At 35.5% G+C, this 18,728-nt stretch overlaps 2 protein-coding genes across 2 annotated transcripts in view; one reads left to right on the top strand and one right to left on the bottom strand.

Moving 5' to 3' along the window:
- Positions 1 to 18,728, top strand: part of LOC137614836 (reelin-like) — a 596,609-nt gene that overhangs the window by 176,540 nt on the left and 401,341 nt on the right. The window lies entirely within an intron of this gene.
- Positions 1,116 to 18,728, bottom strand: part of LOC137615495 (reelin-like) — a 62,342-nt gene continuing 44,729 nt past the window's right edge. The window contains exons 9-17 of the mRNA XM_068345418.1: positions 13,311 to 13,420; positions 12,983 to 13,168; positions 12,461 to 12,728; positions 12,059 to 12,208; positions 11,111 to 11,288; positions 7,909 to 8,142; positions 6,797 to 7,065; positions 1,415 to 1,520; positions 1,116 to 1,151 (exon numbers count right to left, since the gene is read on the bottom strand). Of these exons, the coding sequence (XP_068201519.1) occupies positions 1,116 to 1,151; positions 1,415 to 1,520; positions 6,797 to 7,065; positions 7,909 to 8,142; positions 11,111 to 11,288; positions 12,059 to 12,208; positions 12,461 to 12,728; positions 12,983 to 13,168; positions 13,311 to 13,420 (1,537 nt within the window). The remainder of the gene's footprint in view (positions 1,152 to 1,414; positions 1,521 to 6,796; positions 7,066 to 7,908; positions 8,143 to 11,110; positions 11,289 to 12,058; positions 12,209 to 12,460; positions 12,729 to 12,982; positions 13,169 to 13,310; positions 13,421 to 18,728) is intronic.

The following is an 18,728-nucleotide window of genomic DNA, read 5'->3' as shown; positions in this document are numbered from 1 at the left end:
GTTGTCCCAAGGTTAAGGCACTGATGAAAATCCACAGATACATTAATGCTCTGTTATACTTCCATCAGGATGACATGGCTTGAGCCCAAAAAACGGATTTTGAGCGAAGCGAAAAATCTATTTTTGGGTGAGATCGCCATGTTGTCCTGATGGACCCACCCTTCTTTCTTAAAAGAACAGATCTTCACAGTTCCCTCCCTGACGTACTGTATCTCTAGTACCACGTTCAATGCTACAAGGAATGTCCGCCATCCTAGGAATGGCGCTGGGGTGGTGGTTAATAGAAGTACGGGAACGGGGGTAACCTTGTTACGGCCCCCTTCTATTCTTTTGCCACGTCCCCCTCGAAGCGTTAACGCTATTTGGGGTACAGATTGCTATGTTACGTGTCAAGAATGCGTCCTCTGATATTATGCGATATCCTTGAGAAAATTTTAAGGATATTTGCTCCAGGAGTTAGAATTCTGGAACCTGAAGGATAATTCTCTGGGATTATCACTGTATTATATAATATATCCTTTTGAAGCTACCTTAGGAACTTCCATCAGGACGACATGGCGATCTCACCCAAAAATAGATTTTTCGCTTCGCTCAAAATCCGTTATATATATGTATATATATATATATATATATATATATATATATATATATATATATATATATATATATATATATATATATATTCCATGTGTTATATAGGAATTTTATTCAGCTTTCTAATTCACTCTTTACTTCCTTACTTTTTTATTCCTTAGTTAGATACGATAAACAACACAAATAAGCTGAAAAATGTCAAGTCACAACTTTTTACAAATGGCATTCATATCAAAATCATTGTATCACCATAAAAGATTAAGTATCCATAAACAAATTTTATGTAGAGCAAAGTCCTCAAACGAACTTATTGAAAAAAATACCTATTATTTCACTTAGATGACGTAGTTTTTATTTATAAGCATCGTAAAGATATTCTGATTGCATCATGAAGAAATTAATCATTCCATAAGACAATGCATCAAACAAGAAACTCATATTTTTAATGGTTTGGACGCCCCGAAGTGTTAAAAACAAATTCTCCGTGAGAGTCATTTGTACCTCGTAGCATTAAGGAATCCTCAGAAAACGTGCACTGGTTTCAATTTATCTAAATACTGAATTAGACAAAATTCATGAAGAAAATTACAAGATGTATACTGTAGTTCTTTGATCTTTAAACTCAAGTAAAACCAACAGATTATGTGAAGAAATTTTATGGGGAAGCTACCGTTTATCTTATCCGATTCATACTAGTTTTTTTGAGGAAACACTTTATATAACAGATTACCCGTCAGTATTTTGGGCTACTTCAGAAAACTAAGTTTTTAAGTTCTCAGGATATTCACAAAATAATAATCAATATCTTAAAAGAACTCACATCAAACTGCACAACAGAATTAGCATCAACAGCAATATCCCTGGTATAGACAGCATGTTCTCCTTCTGTACTTCCGTCAAATATGAGAGCTGTATTTGAGTCATACCTGTAAAATAGATAGAATCAGGAGTATATCTGACAATTTAATGACAATTTTTCTATTCTCAAAGGAATTTCCCATACGAGAGCTAATTTATTATACCTTGATACTAATGTATTTTCCTCAAAGATGGTCACATATTAAAACAGCTTTGCTGGCTATGTTGACTTACCTACAAAAATTAAATACTATACTTATACCATATACGCTTAGTCCATTAAGAATTTTGACAGACATTGGTTTAGGTAGCTATGGGACAAGGGCTTTTAAACAAGATACTGTCGAGGTATGAGGGAAACTCAATGCCTTTATAGTTTTAGGGTTGATAGATCAATAAGATTCAAGTTAAAAGAGCAAGTATTTTAAACGATATCTTCATGAAATCAGTATGATTGTATACTGGTAATATAGATTACAATAAATATATAGGATATTTCCGGTTTAATCACTATTATATCGGTCCTACAAGGTGTTGTAGGAAATGAAAAATTCAAATAGATTACTGAAATGATGTCCTCCTCTAACACTTAACGAAATTAATTTTACTTTGGAGATCTAGTTTAAGAATTTATAATGCAGGCATAATGTACTATGACTTTAAGCATATTTCAGCAAAAGCTCTCACTCGTTTTGTACCTCTGATTTCGTCCTCTTTGACACATGCAAATTCTTAAAATATCCTTTGTTTAATATAAAATGGGTATGACCCAGTATAGTGCCAGTTGTTCTTAAAAAGAGAAAGGTTTATAGAATATTAATAAGTTATATTGATTTTTTGTCGGTTTTGCAATTCATAACTAACTGTATGGTCCTTTAAGGTCAACATGAAAAGATCTTTCATACAAATGTAATGCAATGTTTCACATTCTTCCATATAGCCATTTTTCCATACAAAATGGCAGGGACTTAGTATCAACCTTTGAAAATACTCTCTGCTTACTTATAAGGAAACATGACATTTGATCTGTACCTGGAAAAAAAGGTATGTAAAGATTACCTCCTTGTATATTGTAGCTAACAACTGATGTCTATGATAGTAAAGTTATATAAATCAAATCCTAGCCTAAGCAGGTAACCTGAATCAAAGTTTCCTTTAAAAACTAATTGAAGGATAGTTTTGAATAAAGATCAACCAATACACAGAATGGTCATGGCAACACAGGCTATGAATGTGCATAACCTTCATGTATTAAAAGTATTTCACCACTGCGTATGCAGCATAATTTTCTGCCCAAACAACTGGTGCACAAGAAACTCTAAGAATATGAAGGTTTGGTAGTCCCTTCCCCCCAAAAAACTAATGAACAAAAGGAATCGTGCAGGTGAATGGTATATTGGAGTAAATTATAGTTAGCATACAACCAGAAATGATCTATTTGACCTCATGGAAGCCATACTGAAGTAAGCAGCTACAACCTTATGAAATCAATTTTATGAGTCACCTTTATGACAATAGCCAGAATGGTGTTGCCTTAGGAATGATACAACAAGCAGCACCATTACATAAAAACTGACAGTGTACAGGCAGCTGCCAGAATTCATCCAAGAACGACATTGAAGTGAACCTACCCTGTGATTACTTATCATCTCACAGACTCTAGTCAAATACTTATCAAATCTATTGTCACTTTAGGAAGATCTAATTGCTGGAAAAAAAGGCTGGTGTCAAAGTAGCTTCTACTAAACAAAGAATGTTGAAAGCAGCTAGAACTAAAATCCAACTTGCAATACTGCAGTTTGAATGAGAGTTTAGCTGACTCCTCGTTGACACCCTTCAAAATCCTTGATTCTGTTGTTTAGACCAAGACATTTACTCATTTTAGTAACAATCACCTAAGTAACCAGAAACAATCATATCTACTAATCTAATAACAAAGTCAGTGCAATTTGAAATTTCGGATAACAACCATAACTTCCACGCACTGAATGACCTTGCACCAAACCTTGAAAGAGAAGGGTGGCTACCATTCTACCACTAGTACTACTGCAAATCCACCGAATAGAAGGCTACAAATACAAACATTAATCTAGTTATGCAAAATAATTTACTCAAAAGAGGTATTAATGGATGGAAGCATGTCTACCGAAGCCTAAAGTGTCCTTTTTTTTTTTTTAATAAAAATATTCAAAAACAGCTTACAGAACCATTTGGAGTCTACAAAGGTATCCTTTAGAACTTTAATATTTTGACTTTAATGCAAAGTAAAAGGCAAATTGTACCTTATATTTAGAGATCACATAGCATGTGAAATTTTACCTGGATATCTTTGGCCACAGCCTATACATTGAATCTACCAAAATATATCTGCAACAAAACTTGAAATCTATATACTATGATGTCCAACAATTTTCCATTAGGGGTTCCATATGATTTGACAAAATGATGGCCATGAATAAGCTTTTCCTTGTCTTGATCAAGATATGACGAGAAGTATGGAAACCTGCTTGTTACCACATGAGAATTCCTGTAATGCTATCAAGAATTGTATCTGCATAAATCCTTCATTACCAACTGATATCAAATTCAGGCTGACTCAAAACTCTTTTGTCAAAGACTAATCAGTGTTGCCACTGTTGGGCAGGGGAGGTCCAGATTACTCCAGAGGATTTTTTTTTCATTTTATGCATATGATGAATGAAACCTTAGACATATAAAATCATAGAATTCGCATTGCACATCGGAGGACTCTGGGAAATTTTGTCAGTTTCATTGATCATAATCTTAATCTATTTGCCTAAGGCATTATTCTCGTATTTTTTAAGGCAATCACTTTTCCTACTGATGCAGAAAGCTAGGTTGGATAACTTTTAAATATTTTCATTGTATATCCGGTATAGGTCTGTATTGCCCTTGGGTAAGGGAGTGTCTCCTTTGTGATTCTCTAGCAGGGCAAACTCTATGCTCAACAATCCTCAAATGTGCTGATGTTCTTGAAGCTCTCCTCTAAGTAAAAATTTGAAAACCATATACCTATATACCTTAGAAGGCATTGGGAGTAATGATGGGATCTTAATAGTAATCACTCAGAGGAAAGATCTTTTTAGGGCCTTTTCAGTCAAGTTCAAATTAAGAGTAGTAATATCTCTAAATGCTTTAACACACATGTGGTCAATTGTCCGATCCAGAGGAATATTGTTCATCATTTATATGTTTGATACTCCTGCATGAGATAATATTTGTAGAGAGAGACTTTAATGTTTTGTAGGAATTCAAGATATAATTTGATACAGCACCTGTCGGGGACACATAGTATGAGGTCCTTTGACTGGCTAATCTAGCTTCTGATATGCATGAAAGGGTTTGTTAGCTTATAAATTTCACATTGTAGTGTATGTCTTGTTTAGTGTAATAACTGGGGCAAAATGGGGTGCTTGATATTTTCCTGTTATTTTAAAAACACTGAGCCGTGGGGTTATTCAGAGAGCATTGAGAAAACTAGTAACTATAGCATTAACGAAATAGGAATAAAGTTTCTGGAACATAGGTAAATAAAAATAAATGCCAAATCTTATTGCACTTGCTTATAACTGGCCCTACTTTATGTAGAAGATATAGGAAAATTGGAAGAAAAATTGCAGGAAATTTTGATGAGATGAAGCAATAGATTGCTAAGACTTATTGCCAAGGTGCAGTGGTACGATTATATTACAACTGAAGGTATTACAGTGATGTGGTGCCCAGTGAAGAGAAATATATATATATTTTTTTTATTTAGTTGGTTTCGACGTGTGATAACAACAGAAGTATTATATATAGCAGTAGTAAGATGAAAATCTTCACAGAAGGAAAAGTGGAAAATGGCATTTATGAAAACCTAGGATGGGAAGGGATTCATGTGAAAAGTGCGTAAGGTAGAATAAAGTGAAATCAATATATTACACGCCAAACTTAATAAAAGGAGAAGGTGTTATGATTGTAATTTTTTTCTCTGTGTAACAAGAGTAAAATAAATTCAAGGTTTTGCCAGTCAGTTACTCGGCTATTACTAACCACAACAAAAACTGTTTTCAGTGTAATGAGCTCATGAGTAAAAGTAGAGATTGAAGCAAATTCTAGTTATGTATTCTCTACTTTAGGTATCATTCCAGAAATTCTAGACAATCAAATCTTTTGGCAATGTTCAAAATTATTAGCTACCATCTGTGACCCAATTACAAATTTCCTTGTCAATATGGGCTCAAATGGATGTGTGGCTGAAGGTACATTCAGTGTATTAACAACACTCTACAGACTGGAACTATGAAAAGAGACCAATTAAAGAAAGCTTTATCATCAGGTAATCTACGATGAAATAGAAAACTGAATCCAGATATTGACAGAATTTAGGAGGATGTGGGGATTCATTATTATGCTGAAGGAAGATGAATAGCTGAGTGAACATGACCGCCCGGATCCTCAAAATTTTGATAATGAGTAGGGAATGATAAGATAATGAAACTAGAACGGGCACTCGGTAGAGAGCATACCTTCACTACCACCACTTTTGTCACTAGAAAACTGATGATGTGGTTATTTGATCCTAAACACATATCACAAGATAGGCAATTTAATTATGCACATTTTGCCACACGTTTCATGCAAATCTTAAAAATTGGTCACAATATGGCAAAATGACGTTTTTAAACTTTTCGTGTTCTTGGCCTTGATTTTTGACTCGTCACTCCCAATATATAATCAAATTGTCCTTGAATCTTGGCCAGCCATCCCACTATATTTCATGAGATTCAGTCAAATAGATTTCGAGCTATGCGAGTCATAAACAGACAGACATACAAACAAACGCCTATCAAAACATAACTTTCGCCGAAACGAAGTTGGCGCATGTAATAACCCCATCTTTCATAATGTCCTTGTAGAACTTCTAAAAATATAAAGAGAATATTCTATTAATCCTCTAATTCTGTCTATCTGATACAAAATAATCGAAGAAGCTTTGACATGACCTACAACAGAGTGAGTAGTGGGAGATAATATTCCTAATATGTGCAGTGGTTGCGATACTACTGCGATACTACAAACCTTTAATGGATTCCATAAGCTGAATCATATTATTTTTAGGTTATATTTCCACATATCTTATTATACAAAACCAGAACCATATACTATAAATTGACCATATATCATAACTAAACTTGTATTTTACAAACAGTTTCTGTCTAAATATTCTATGAGCATGTTATTCATAAGCAAAAATTTTTAACTTTTCAGCAAAGCTTAATAAACATAAACAATGCTTTTGATTGATAATATCCTTCCGAAAAAAAACCTTAAGACAGCTTACTTTTTGCAGAGAACTCCTACTGTTCCAGCTGGCCAGTCTACCCAAGCATCATCCATTGGGGAACCTTTGTCGAAGTCTTCATATAGGACATTTGGTACTACAGGCATCCCTCCCACAAAGACGTTATCTATAGCCCACCCTTGCATCATCGTACCATCGTGTCTTGGTTGCCAAAAACGGAATCTTGTTGCATTATGCTTTGCATCAGGAAAATCATCCAGGTTGATTGATATGAATATTGGTTCAGGTGTCTCTCGGTAGTGAATTTCCTGGTAATATGAAAACACAAATCAAAATAGATTAATGGAAAAATTAAACTTCATATTTTTCGTATTTCTGAAAGAAATTTTACTACCGCAAGCCAGAACATTGTACCTGATGATCTTTCACTGAAATGTGTCAAAGGATGATTTTGCTAATGCTCCTTCACCACATATATTATGCATAAAAATACTATCAAGAACCTCTAACAATTAATCTCAATTTGCAGTCAAAATTCATTCTTTTCAACCTTGAAAGATGAATATCTTTATAATCCCTTAATGATCTACAAATTTTGCTATCATAGGATTTCCTCTCATCTCATAAATGCTTTACTAAACCCTGTTACGTTCTTTTCCCCCATGAATTATGAGGAACGTTCATAACCTTCTAGAACTGCAAATATTTACTTCTCTATTTTTTTTTTATTACCTCTTGTCATACCAGTTTGTGATGACGGGTGGTAACAGTCATTCCAAGTCCTTGATTTGCCATGCACCTAAAGGCATCGGGCAGAAGGACTCGGAATTGAAGCTATTCAGTCAGATTAAGTCATAATCTAAATTGAGCCTAAAAGTTCCTGGCCTTCACCTCAAAACAATATAAGAGTTTTATTTAAGATAGGGATAAAGTAACACTTATTAAGAGACCTATTTTGTGAAAGGCAAAAGACTTTATAATTAATAAAAGTATTCAAATATAAAAGCATTTTCGATGAAATATCTATTATACTTTGACATATATTGCAAAAATATGCGAATCTTATGTTTATTATATAATACAAAAAAAAAAAAAAATAAAGAAAAATAGATTGTAAGTGTAAACGGACGATAGGGTGATTTTTTTCTAACCTTTAACACATTCCATATAATTCCACCACTTGTCGAGTACTGAATTAGGATACTGTGATGACGGTAACTTGATGCCTCTCCACTAGTAGGGAGAACATGCCATTCCAAAAGAGTTTCGGCCGAATTTTTGTTGTGGTGAGTTTCTTGTCTCTTGCAGCCCATTTTAAGGTTGAACTGGATGAACTTTCCAGAAGTCATATCGAGGTCAGCAGTCGTTGCTAGTCGGAGACCATCCTAGGATAAGAACAAAAGGGCAATTGAAATAAACAAAGAAGGCATTGTTCTTAACCACATAAAATGCTGATGCTCATTTGCAACTGTGTCGGCTGATGAATGGTCGCTCAGAACTCAAAGTCAGGAGTAAATCATAAGTCTAGCAAATATAATTAGAGAGCTGTACCCCTCTGCAGCTGTACTAGGACAACTCATACCCGGATAACTGATATCGGACAATTCATACCCGGACAATTGATACCTAGGACAGCTGATATCAGGATAACTCTGCACCATACCTAATCATTCATACTCGTTATAAAAGATACATGTTCCTCAATTATTATTATTATTATTATTATTATTATTATTATTATTATTATTATTATTATTATTAGACAAGCTGTAACCATGATTTGAAAAGCAGAATGCCACAAGGCTAAAGGCTGCAACAGGGAAAGTAGCTCAGTGAGGAAAGAAAATAAGGGAATACCAAATAAACTACATATAAATAATGAATAACATATATGAAATATATTAAGATCAGTAACAACACTGAATAAGGTCAGTCATTAATAAACTATAAAACGAAACTTCTTATGTCAACCTTCTCAACAGAAAAGCATTTGAAAAAGATTCAACGTTTGAATCTCCACTGATTCGACTGCCTGAATAGGAAGATCGTTCAATAATCTGTTCACAGATGGAATAAAACTTCCACAATACAGTGTAACATTGGAAAATAACTGCATACCTAGTACTACATACAATAAGATACAGTCTGGGTAGTTGTGAATGCAATGAATGATCTGAATCACATTTTTTTTGCAACATGCATAAAGATGCAACCAAAGACCTCACAAGAGATAAATACTCGAAAAAAAGGTAGGATGAATGAATTTAGGCATTTCCTAAGAATACCCTGATCACCGAAAATCTTACAAACATTTATCAATAACCCAATTACTTGTGCAATTGAAAAAGAAACAGGACGAATGTATTTCTCCAAAAATTATGCAATCAGTAATCACTTCAAGAATTTGAAATGTTATAAAGATGTGAATATGCCCCATAATCTACACCATTCACCAATTTTAGCTAAATCTTATTATTTAGGAATAATTATAAAGAGACATAAACATATATTAGGTAAAGCATACAGTTGACTATTAGTGTTAAAGCCGTCATACAGAGCAACGACAACCTAGGGAAGTTAGAAACCTAAAGTATATATATATATATATATATATATATATATATATATATATACACACACACACACATATATATATATATATATATATATATATATATATATATATATATATATATATATATATATATATACAAACCAGCCTACCGTTAAGATACTACCGCTAGAGTTTTATTGACTCCTTTGACTAGCCAGATGGTACTACATAGAATCCTTCTCTCTGGTTACTGTTCCTTTTCCCTTTGCCTACACATACACCGAATAGTCTGACCTATTCTGAGATTACCAAACAATTCTTCTTCACCCAAGGGGTTAACTACTGCACTGTAATTGTTCAGTGGCTACTTTCCTCTTGGGAAGGGTAGAAGAGACTCGTTAGCTATGGTATGCAGCTCTTCTAGGAGAAGGACAATCCAAAATCAAACCATTATTCTCTGGTCTTGGGTAGTGTCCTAGCCTCTGTACCATACCCTTCCTCTCTCTTGGGTTAGAGTTCTCTTGTTTAAGGATACACTCGGGCACACTATTCTACCTTATTTCTCTTCGTCTTATTAAACTTTTTATAGTTTATATATGAAATATCTATTTCAATGTTACTGTTCTTAAAATATTTTGTTTTATTTGTTAATTACTTATCTTATCTCCTTGTTTCCTTTCCTCACTTTGCTATTTTCGCTGTTGTAGACTCTGGGTTTATAGCATTCTGCTTTTCCAACTAGGGTTATAGCTTAGCATATATATATATATATATATATATATATATATATATATATATATATATATATATATATATATATATATATATATATATATATATATATATATATATATATATGTATATATATACACATATAATGTCCTAAGGCATGTCAATTCATGTCTGGGTTTGGCCAGTTTTAAACACTACGCTACCCAGTGCAGATTGATGATGGTGAGAGATTTTCGTCTAACTGCTTAAAACAAACTATCCTACTATGGGTGGATAGTATACCGAACTAAGGTATCCCCATTCATATGATCATCATCCTCATCATCATTGCCCATTACTAGTCTAATGCAGAACAAAGGTTTCAGACATGTCCTTCCACTAGAGTCTGTTTTATGGTCTTTCTATGGCAGTCCTCGCCCGCAAACTTCCTTAGTTCTTTGATCGGCCGTCTTTTCTTCCTTCATCTGCTTCTTTTACAATCTCCAGGGACCCATTCTGTTATTCTTGATGGCCATCTATTGTCTTTTATTCTCATTATATGTCCTGCCCATATCAATTTCTTTTTCTAACAAGTTATTAGAATATCCTCTACTTTAGTTTACTCTCATATCCAGGTTCGTCATTTTCTATCTCCTAGTGTTATACCCATTTTTTTTTCTTTGTCATAGCTTATGTTCTAAGGCTTCAGTAAGGCTCCAAGTTTCTTTGATGCATGAGTTAAAACTTTTCTGAGTGGACATAATCTCATATATATATATATATATATATATATATATATATATATGTATGTATATATATATATATATATATATATATATATATATATACATATATATATATATATATATATATATATATATATATATATATATATATATATATATATATATATATATATATATATATATATATATATATATATATATATATATGTAACTCTCATCAATTTAGGAATTTTTATCATATTCATAAAGCCTTTTCGGTCCATTCTTTTATTTTTTCTATTTTGAAAGAGGCGTTTCATGGACATGAACACCAATAAAGAGGGAAATATTTAAAAACTTTACCTTGAAAAAGACCAGAGCCGATTTGGACACAAGAATGCCACATCTTTGCGACACTTCGGAACCATAGTGATTAAGCCACTTCATAGGACTGAGTTCTGGATCGCTGAAGGTGTCCAAGAGTTCGCAAGGCAGCACACTTGCCGGTACGCAGAAGGGCCCAAAATAGCCTTCGTCGCATCTAAAAATCAAGAACAGTTAATTCACTTTCTCAGATGTTTTTATTAAGAAGTTTTTATATCTCCTTTGATAACAAATACAATTTATATCAATATGACTAAATATGGAAGTATTATATAAATTGACTTGAGATACTTGCGCAAAAGTTCTCAAATTAATTATGGCTTATTAGATTGATTAATTAACTTTAAGTTTTCTGGCATCCTGACATGTAAGATCATTGACACCGAATGTGGCTTATTAGAACGATGAGGAAAACTTATGATATTGATTAGCTTTTCTCTCTTAAACTCGTATCTTTTCGTAATAAGATTCACTTGTATCAAATGGTAAAGTTTCTTTACTGTGGCTTATCTAGGAAAAATCTTTAGAGTGGAAGATTCTGTAACACTGAAAAGTTTTCATTACTTTCTTATATTATCTAAATTTTTTCGAAATCATTCCATTTTCAATTTATATTATATTCTTTGCCACTCTCTCCTCTAGAAATTTAGAAATAATCCAAGACAAAATCGTTGTTAGCCTTAATACTAAAAAGGTTAACTTACAAATAAATTATGATTGCAATAGAACGTTTCCTAAAGAGAAAAATATCTTATGAACCTAAACATAAAATGGGAAGCAAATTACCATGAAATTTGAAAATACAAAAAAATACTGTTGAGTTAGGTGAAAACATGATTATAAATACTCAGAAATGTTGTACATCAGCAGTAAGACCGACGTTATTTAAGAATAGTGAAATGAAAAGAAAATATTTTAGTGACTTACCGACATTCCCCGTTTAAGCAATAGCCATGGCCGGAACACATCCACGGGCAAGAGTTACCAACATAGAAATTATCAATTGCCCAGCTAGACATTTTCCCTCCACTGGTTCCGCGTGCTTTACTAATCAACCTTAGTCTTGTGCCTTTTCCACTGTATTAAGAACAAAAGAAGGAAAGATGCAAATGCAGAATATTACTATGCTTGTCGCAGTAACAATGAATTATCTCAAGCTAAAAATCGTGTCTGTATCTCTTTTCAACTTGGCAGAAAATGAAAAGGCCAATAGTTATTTCTATCCACAATATCACCTAATGGAATGCCCTCAAACACCTTCCAGTATTGTAATCCAAGATTTTAATAATTGTTAAACTTTGGGTAATTAATATCGACATTAATACTTACATTGCTCTTTTCGGTAATGTTAGTGTGTGCCTAGTCAGAGAGAGTGTATTTGAAGAGGTGTAAGTAGATGGTAAATGAAAAGTGTCGCATTCTACTTGGGGTGGTGCACACAATTCCTTTACCAGTTGCCACACTTTGCCATGGTCTAATGAATATTGGAGTTCTACTTCACTCTCTGAGTCATCCTGATGGCACCCAATTCGGAGGTCAAATTGAATTATGCTTGATTCACCGGCTTCAAAGTCCCAAGTTTCTGCATATTTTTGGCCTGTAAAGAATGTGCAATGTGGTTATTAGTTGCACTGAGCATGTGGATTATATTTGTTTTGCAGTTCATGTTGAAAACATAGAACTTCAAATCAACCAATCAATCATGTTGAAACGTTTTCATTACATTTGTAACTAAAATGGATGGCTTTGAAAACAGACCACTTTGGAGACTATAAAAGCATATTCCAAATATATCAAACACACGAAATCTTTTGAATTTGGAATAATTTCTCAATAAGTTTGTATTATTACCTGTAGATGTTGGAAAGACCATGGCAAAGTCTCCTGAGCCACAGTATTCGCTGATATGAGATCCATGAGTCATGAACCAAGGAATGTGTTTGGATGTATTTCCATCAAAATTATCAAATAAGTCTATGGGAAGAGTTTCATTGGCCAAAACCATCACGTTGTCCAAATGCCATTCAGCTCGCTCCTCTGTGCAAAAAGAGTTGGTAAGTAAACTATGTTGAAGTTGGTTGTTCAAAACTAGTATTCCACCACTATATGAAATAAGCAATAGAAGTTTTTCATTAGTCTGAAATTTTCAAAACAAAATTAGTTTTCCAGTGAAGCCTACCTTGAAATGCACTGGCATCTTGAATCATATCAATATAATCTTGCCACCAACGGAAGCGAGTTTGTTTTGTTCGAGCTGTGTCTGGAAGAGGTATGAAGAATGCTTCTTGCCTATAAAAAAACAAAATCCCTTTTAATTACTAAAAATTTCAATAGGTATGTTTTTAGACCTCTGTCACTTGCATGTATTATAATTATATCAATACCAGTTGAAAAATTCACATTTGTATTCATATAATTATGAATTGTAGTTGTAACCAATGACTCTTATCCTTTATTTTTCCTGTTCAATTCTCTCACCTATCAATCACAATAAATCCTTTGTGTAAATAATTGGCTCTCAAAAGACGATATCAAAAAATAATTCTTAAGTAACTTGAACTCTACTTGCAATATTTTGCTAATAATTTAATATAAGATTCTAAATGTTTTAGCAGTAATTTAGAATTAGGAATATTTTCAGTGTAGTTGACTTAGGATATTGCTGATATTTTGTTATTGAATGTTTTTGCCAAAACATCATTATATGTATGCTGAAGGTAATAATATGTTCTTTAGTTCGTAATTTGGCTTTTGCAAAGGACTTGGAGCATGTGATGCCCTTCTTACAATTTTCAGTGCTGTACAGAAATCCATTGATAGTAGTCGGAAAGTCCGTATGATTGGCCTTGACTTTTGCCGTGTTAATCATGAGATCATTTTTTTCAAACTCAAACAGTTGGGATTAGGCAGCTCTTTTCTTAGCATCTTTTTTAAGATTTTCGGTAATCAGCCAATCCTTAGGAAATGTTTTAATTCTTTCATTCTACCATGTTTCCTGTATTGTTATTTTGTCTAGTTTTCTGTTGCCGACTTTCGATTTCATTTGTTTGAAAAAGCTTACGGTGTGTTAGAATTCTTATTCCTGACCTGGATATTCATATCTGGCAACGTCATTCAGTTAGCTCTTTATGCTTGATGAAAGAAATTTTGCGTAATTCTGAACATTCTTTACATTCAGATCTTCCTGGAAAGTACCATCGTATACGTATTCATAAGTATGCCGTTAGTTCTGACAGTCTTAGTAGCTTACCTTTATAAGGCTCAATGTTACACAGTATTATAGAAGTTTTATTCCTGTCGTGACCAGATTGTGGAATGATCTTCCTAATCAGGCGGTTGAATCGGTGGAACTGTTGAACTTGAAACTTGTAACATTTTTTTTTTCTTCTTTTTAAGGGGCTGACATGAGACTGTATTCATAGTTTATGTATGGCAAATCCATTTTGATATTGATACTGATCTTAAGATATTTATATTCTTTATTCATTATTTCTCTTGCAGTTTAACTACTTCTTGATACGATACGAGACACGGAAACTCCGAAATGCAAGACATCTCACACCACTTGTCATCCTGTCATATAGGCGTAGGCGTAGGCACGTGCTCGCGTGTGTCAGTTGATAGGATGGATTCTTTGGCCAATGTTATATTAGTTTTATTGAGTAAGCAAAGGAAAAAAAGCTATTACTGGCTTGAGGAATAGGAATATAAAAAAAAAAAAAAAAAAAAAAAAAAAAAAAAATCTGCTAACTGATGAAGTATAAAAATGAAAAACCAATATAAAAATGTCACACAACACTTATGTTGAGCTGAAGTCAATAGTACTTCCATATTTGCCATCTGAGGGTTGTAACTGGCGAAAACCAATATCATCAGAAAATGATTAATCTTGATCGTGAGTTGAGTTGGAAATTAGTTTTAAAGCTTATTGACAAGAGCTGAAACAGTAACAAAACAAACACACACACACACAAACACAACATCACCAATCAATCATTAACACCAAAATAACACTTAGAACAGAAGGTTGAACCAAATTTATTATTTCAAGTCATAAAATCTTGTTTGAAAATGCAAAATTCATAATAGCAGGCTGAAGACGATGAATCTGATATTCTTTTCAAATCAAAATTAAAAATCAATTCTTATTCATAGAAATAAAAACACATACTATAGCCTGTACAACACAATGTATATTTTAAAGTACAGGCATATTAAGATTTTTTTTTTTGTTTAAAGAAATGAACAGAAAAACAAACAGGAGGTTAATCACACTCTCTCTTTTTTTTTTTTTTTTTTTTTTTTTAAATCATAATGAAATTTTACTAATCCAGTAAATGGAAAAAAAAATTGTTGCTTTTGAACAATACGTGACAACACGCGTTTTCCTGTTCCTGGGATGCAGTTACATTCTACGTGACGCAGCCGGTAAAGATTATTGTTACCACTATAGTTTTCACGGGTGACACCTTTTGGGTCTCCCATCAAGTGTGTTGCGTCACTTTCTATGTGATTCTGGCCTTAGCTAATAATAATAATAATAATAATAATAATAATAATAATAATAATAATAATAATAATAATAATTAAGATACTGACCTAAATAGAAATAAAGAACTAGCCTTACAGGGCACTACAGCATCTGTACACCAAAGAAAAAATGGTCAATGGAAGGAAATAAAGAGGTGTGGAAATGCCACATTCAGAGTGGTCTAACAGATAGAGGATTAAAAAAACCATTAGATAACGTTTGGCAACTTAGGAACAACTCCCCATGTACAGAACAAAGACTAACCAATCAAAATCAAAATAATAAGAAGAAAAACTGGCTGTCAAAAACTGGAGGAGAGAAATAGATATAGAGAGGATGAACACCAGAGAAGAACCACAGGAAGCACAAGAGCTAATATAAATTATGGTAACTGCAGATAGAGACAACATCAACAATCCATCTTACAAAGTAACTGAAATAGAAACGACTGATGAGATGGCAAAACCTCTGAGAAAAATAAGACACTAGATGGAAGATGACTGAAAGAATAAGGATACCAGTCCTAAAAGCCTACAATCAGAAGAAACTAAGGGAAAACACGAAGGAACTCAATGAAGTGCTGAAACTAATTCAGACTAGTAACATGAGGGAAACGAATAACCTCGCATATGCAGGAGCAAGACTCATTGTTGCATTAATGGAGATACTGATACCAACATCACAACTTAAAGAGCAGAGTCAAAGACAGCATCCTTGGAAAAAGAGATTGGAGCCGACTTGAATAACTTGAAGTGGTGGCAGAAAGCAGGCTAAAAAACAACAAAATACAGAAGGAATTGAATGAGAAATACACACTGCACTAGAGGGACCTTAAAAATATAAGCAAATACATCAAACAATGATTAAAAGCCAAGGCACAAAATATCCAGAGATGTGTAAACAAGACTATAGTGTAAGGACAGTGAGACAAGCGTCACCAAGATCAACTGATACTTTATTCGAATGTGCACGGGAGTATATTACAAGGTGCGGACGGAAAGGTAGGATGGCGCTGGCGCCAAATCAGATTGAAGTGCCCGCCAAAATATATGTGTTTTCTTACACTTACAAATATATGAATTATGAGTTAACAGAAACATGTAATGAAATGATACATATGTCAAAATGTAGCTCTGATAGAGCGGAATATATATACATGGGAAACCACGGTGTGGCGAAAGGAGAATTCAAATAAATAAATAGTTTGTCGATTTTCTGGACGACGAAGGGAGCGGTGTCCTTACAAGTACTCCCCCCCCCCCAAGACATCGGGCGGCATAGAGAGCTGATGATCAATCTTTGTATCTTTTCGGGCGTCTGAGGGTTCCTCTTGTTTTTGAATGGAGGGGCGCGCCGGTGGTTGGCGTAAGGATCTCTTCCTCTTGTCGTCGTTTGATGATTTTTCTTTCGTTGGGCGCCTTATTTTGAGGTGGAACTCTGGATCTGCCAGGTCCGGCGGAGGCGGTGTCGCTTCCTTCGAGAAACGCTGGTTTCACGCGGTCTATTGAGATCCAGTCTTCTTGGCCATGGACGTCGAGAAGGAAGGCTTTTGTTGTCTTTTCAATTACCCGGTAGGGGCCTCGATAAGGTCTAGTTAGTGGTTGTCGATGAGCGTCGACACGGACAAAAACGTACCCGCAGTCATCCAGGCTTTTTGGCTTGAAGTGCTTGGTTCTATCCTGGTAAGTTTTGAGACATGGCCTAAACTTTCTGGCGATGTCCCTTAGGTGATCCAGCTGCGTGTCGTCGGTTGATGAGGGAAGGAATTCGCCAGGAACTGCGGGCGCCTCCCCGTAAACCTTTTCGGCAGGCGAAGGTTCGCCGTCTGCGCGAGGGGCGGTGCGAAGTGAGGGAGCGTTTTTGTTGGGACCACGGTCTAGGTCAGACTTGGAAGGTGGGAACGTTGACTGCATTGCGCCGGTGTCCACCATGAGTATACGGCTGGAAATGGTATCGAGGATATAGAAACCATTCTTGTTTTGGTTAACTGCGGCTGCGATGGTGGCAGGTGGATGCTTCTGGCGTCATCTTCTAGGGAAACTGCATGGTGCTCTACATTTCTTGGCGTCACTTCCAAACTGTTGGTGGTAGAAGCACCATGCTGGGTTAGTCCTAGGGTTCGGTCGCGTCGGTTGCGGTGGTTTCTTTCTTGATAGAATGTTGATCTCGTCGTCCTCAAGGGCCGTTGCCGAGGAGTCTATGGAAGAGCAGCTGCTGAAGGAGGAGAACGGAGGCGGTGTTGACGATGATGCTCTGAGGCGAGATGCTTTGGAGGCCTCGTGAAGCTTCTGAGCCTTCGAGAGGAGTTCGTTCATTGGGAGCGTGTCGGCGTCTGTCAATTGGGCCCTTACGTCCTGCGGTAGGCGTCGAAGAAAGATCTCACGAGATAAGCTAATCTCACGTCGTCGGCCGTTGCTGTCTGTTTCGGGGAGCATAAGCAGGCCGGTTAGCTCGTCCCACGCCTCGACAGGAGAGGTGTCACCCATGGGCTTGCTGGCGAGGTCCAGTACTTTCTGTGCCCTTGCTGAGACGGAGAGGGAGTAGATACCGATGAGTTTCGTTCTCAGGTCGTCGTATGAAACTTGGCCGGCCTGGGCGTCGAGCCATGGGGAAATCTTGTCGAATACCTCTTCAGGTATGGAGGTGAGAACGATGTCAGCCTTGGCGCAGGAGTCGCTGAGTCTAGCGACGCGGAAGAGTACGTCTGCTCTCAGGAACCAGGAAGCGGTGTTGTGTTGAGAAAAGGGCGGCAGTTTGACTTTGGGCGTGGAGGCGAGGCCGTTGGGTGCGATGGGCGTGTTGCTTCCTGCATCGTGGCTAGACGACGAGTCGGCGAAGAGGTGAGAAGTTGATATGTCGGTTAAGTTCATCCTACTGCCTTACGTTCACCGAAGTGTGGGAGAACCAAAGGCAGGCTCGTGCCTAAGGTAGCGGAGTATAGAGAAGGTAGCACGGCCGTAATAAGTCCGTTAATGGCAGAGCCAAAACCGCTGATGCTACTTTCAAATCCGGGGTCACCAGTTGTAAGGACAGTGAGACAAGCGTCACCAAGATCAACTGATACTT

Source organism: Palaemon carinicauda, chromosome 21 (genome assembly GCF_036898095.1).
Source record: "Palaemon carinicauda isolate YSFRI2023 chromosome 21, ASM3689809v2, whole genome shotgun sequence".
NCBI lineage: Eukaryota > Metazoa > Arthropoda > Malacostraca > Decapoda > Palaemonidae > Palaemon > Palaemon carinicauda.
Note: the sequence above shows the minus strand (reverse complement) of the source record. Positions and strands in the feature narration are given on the sequence as shown.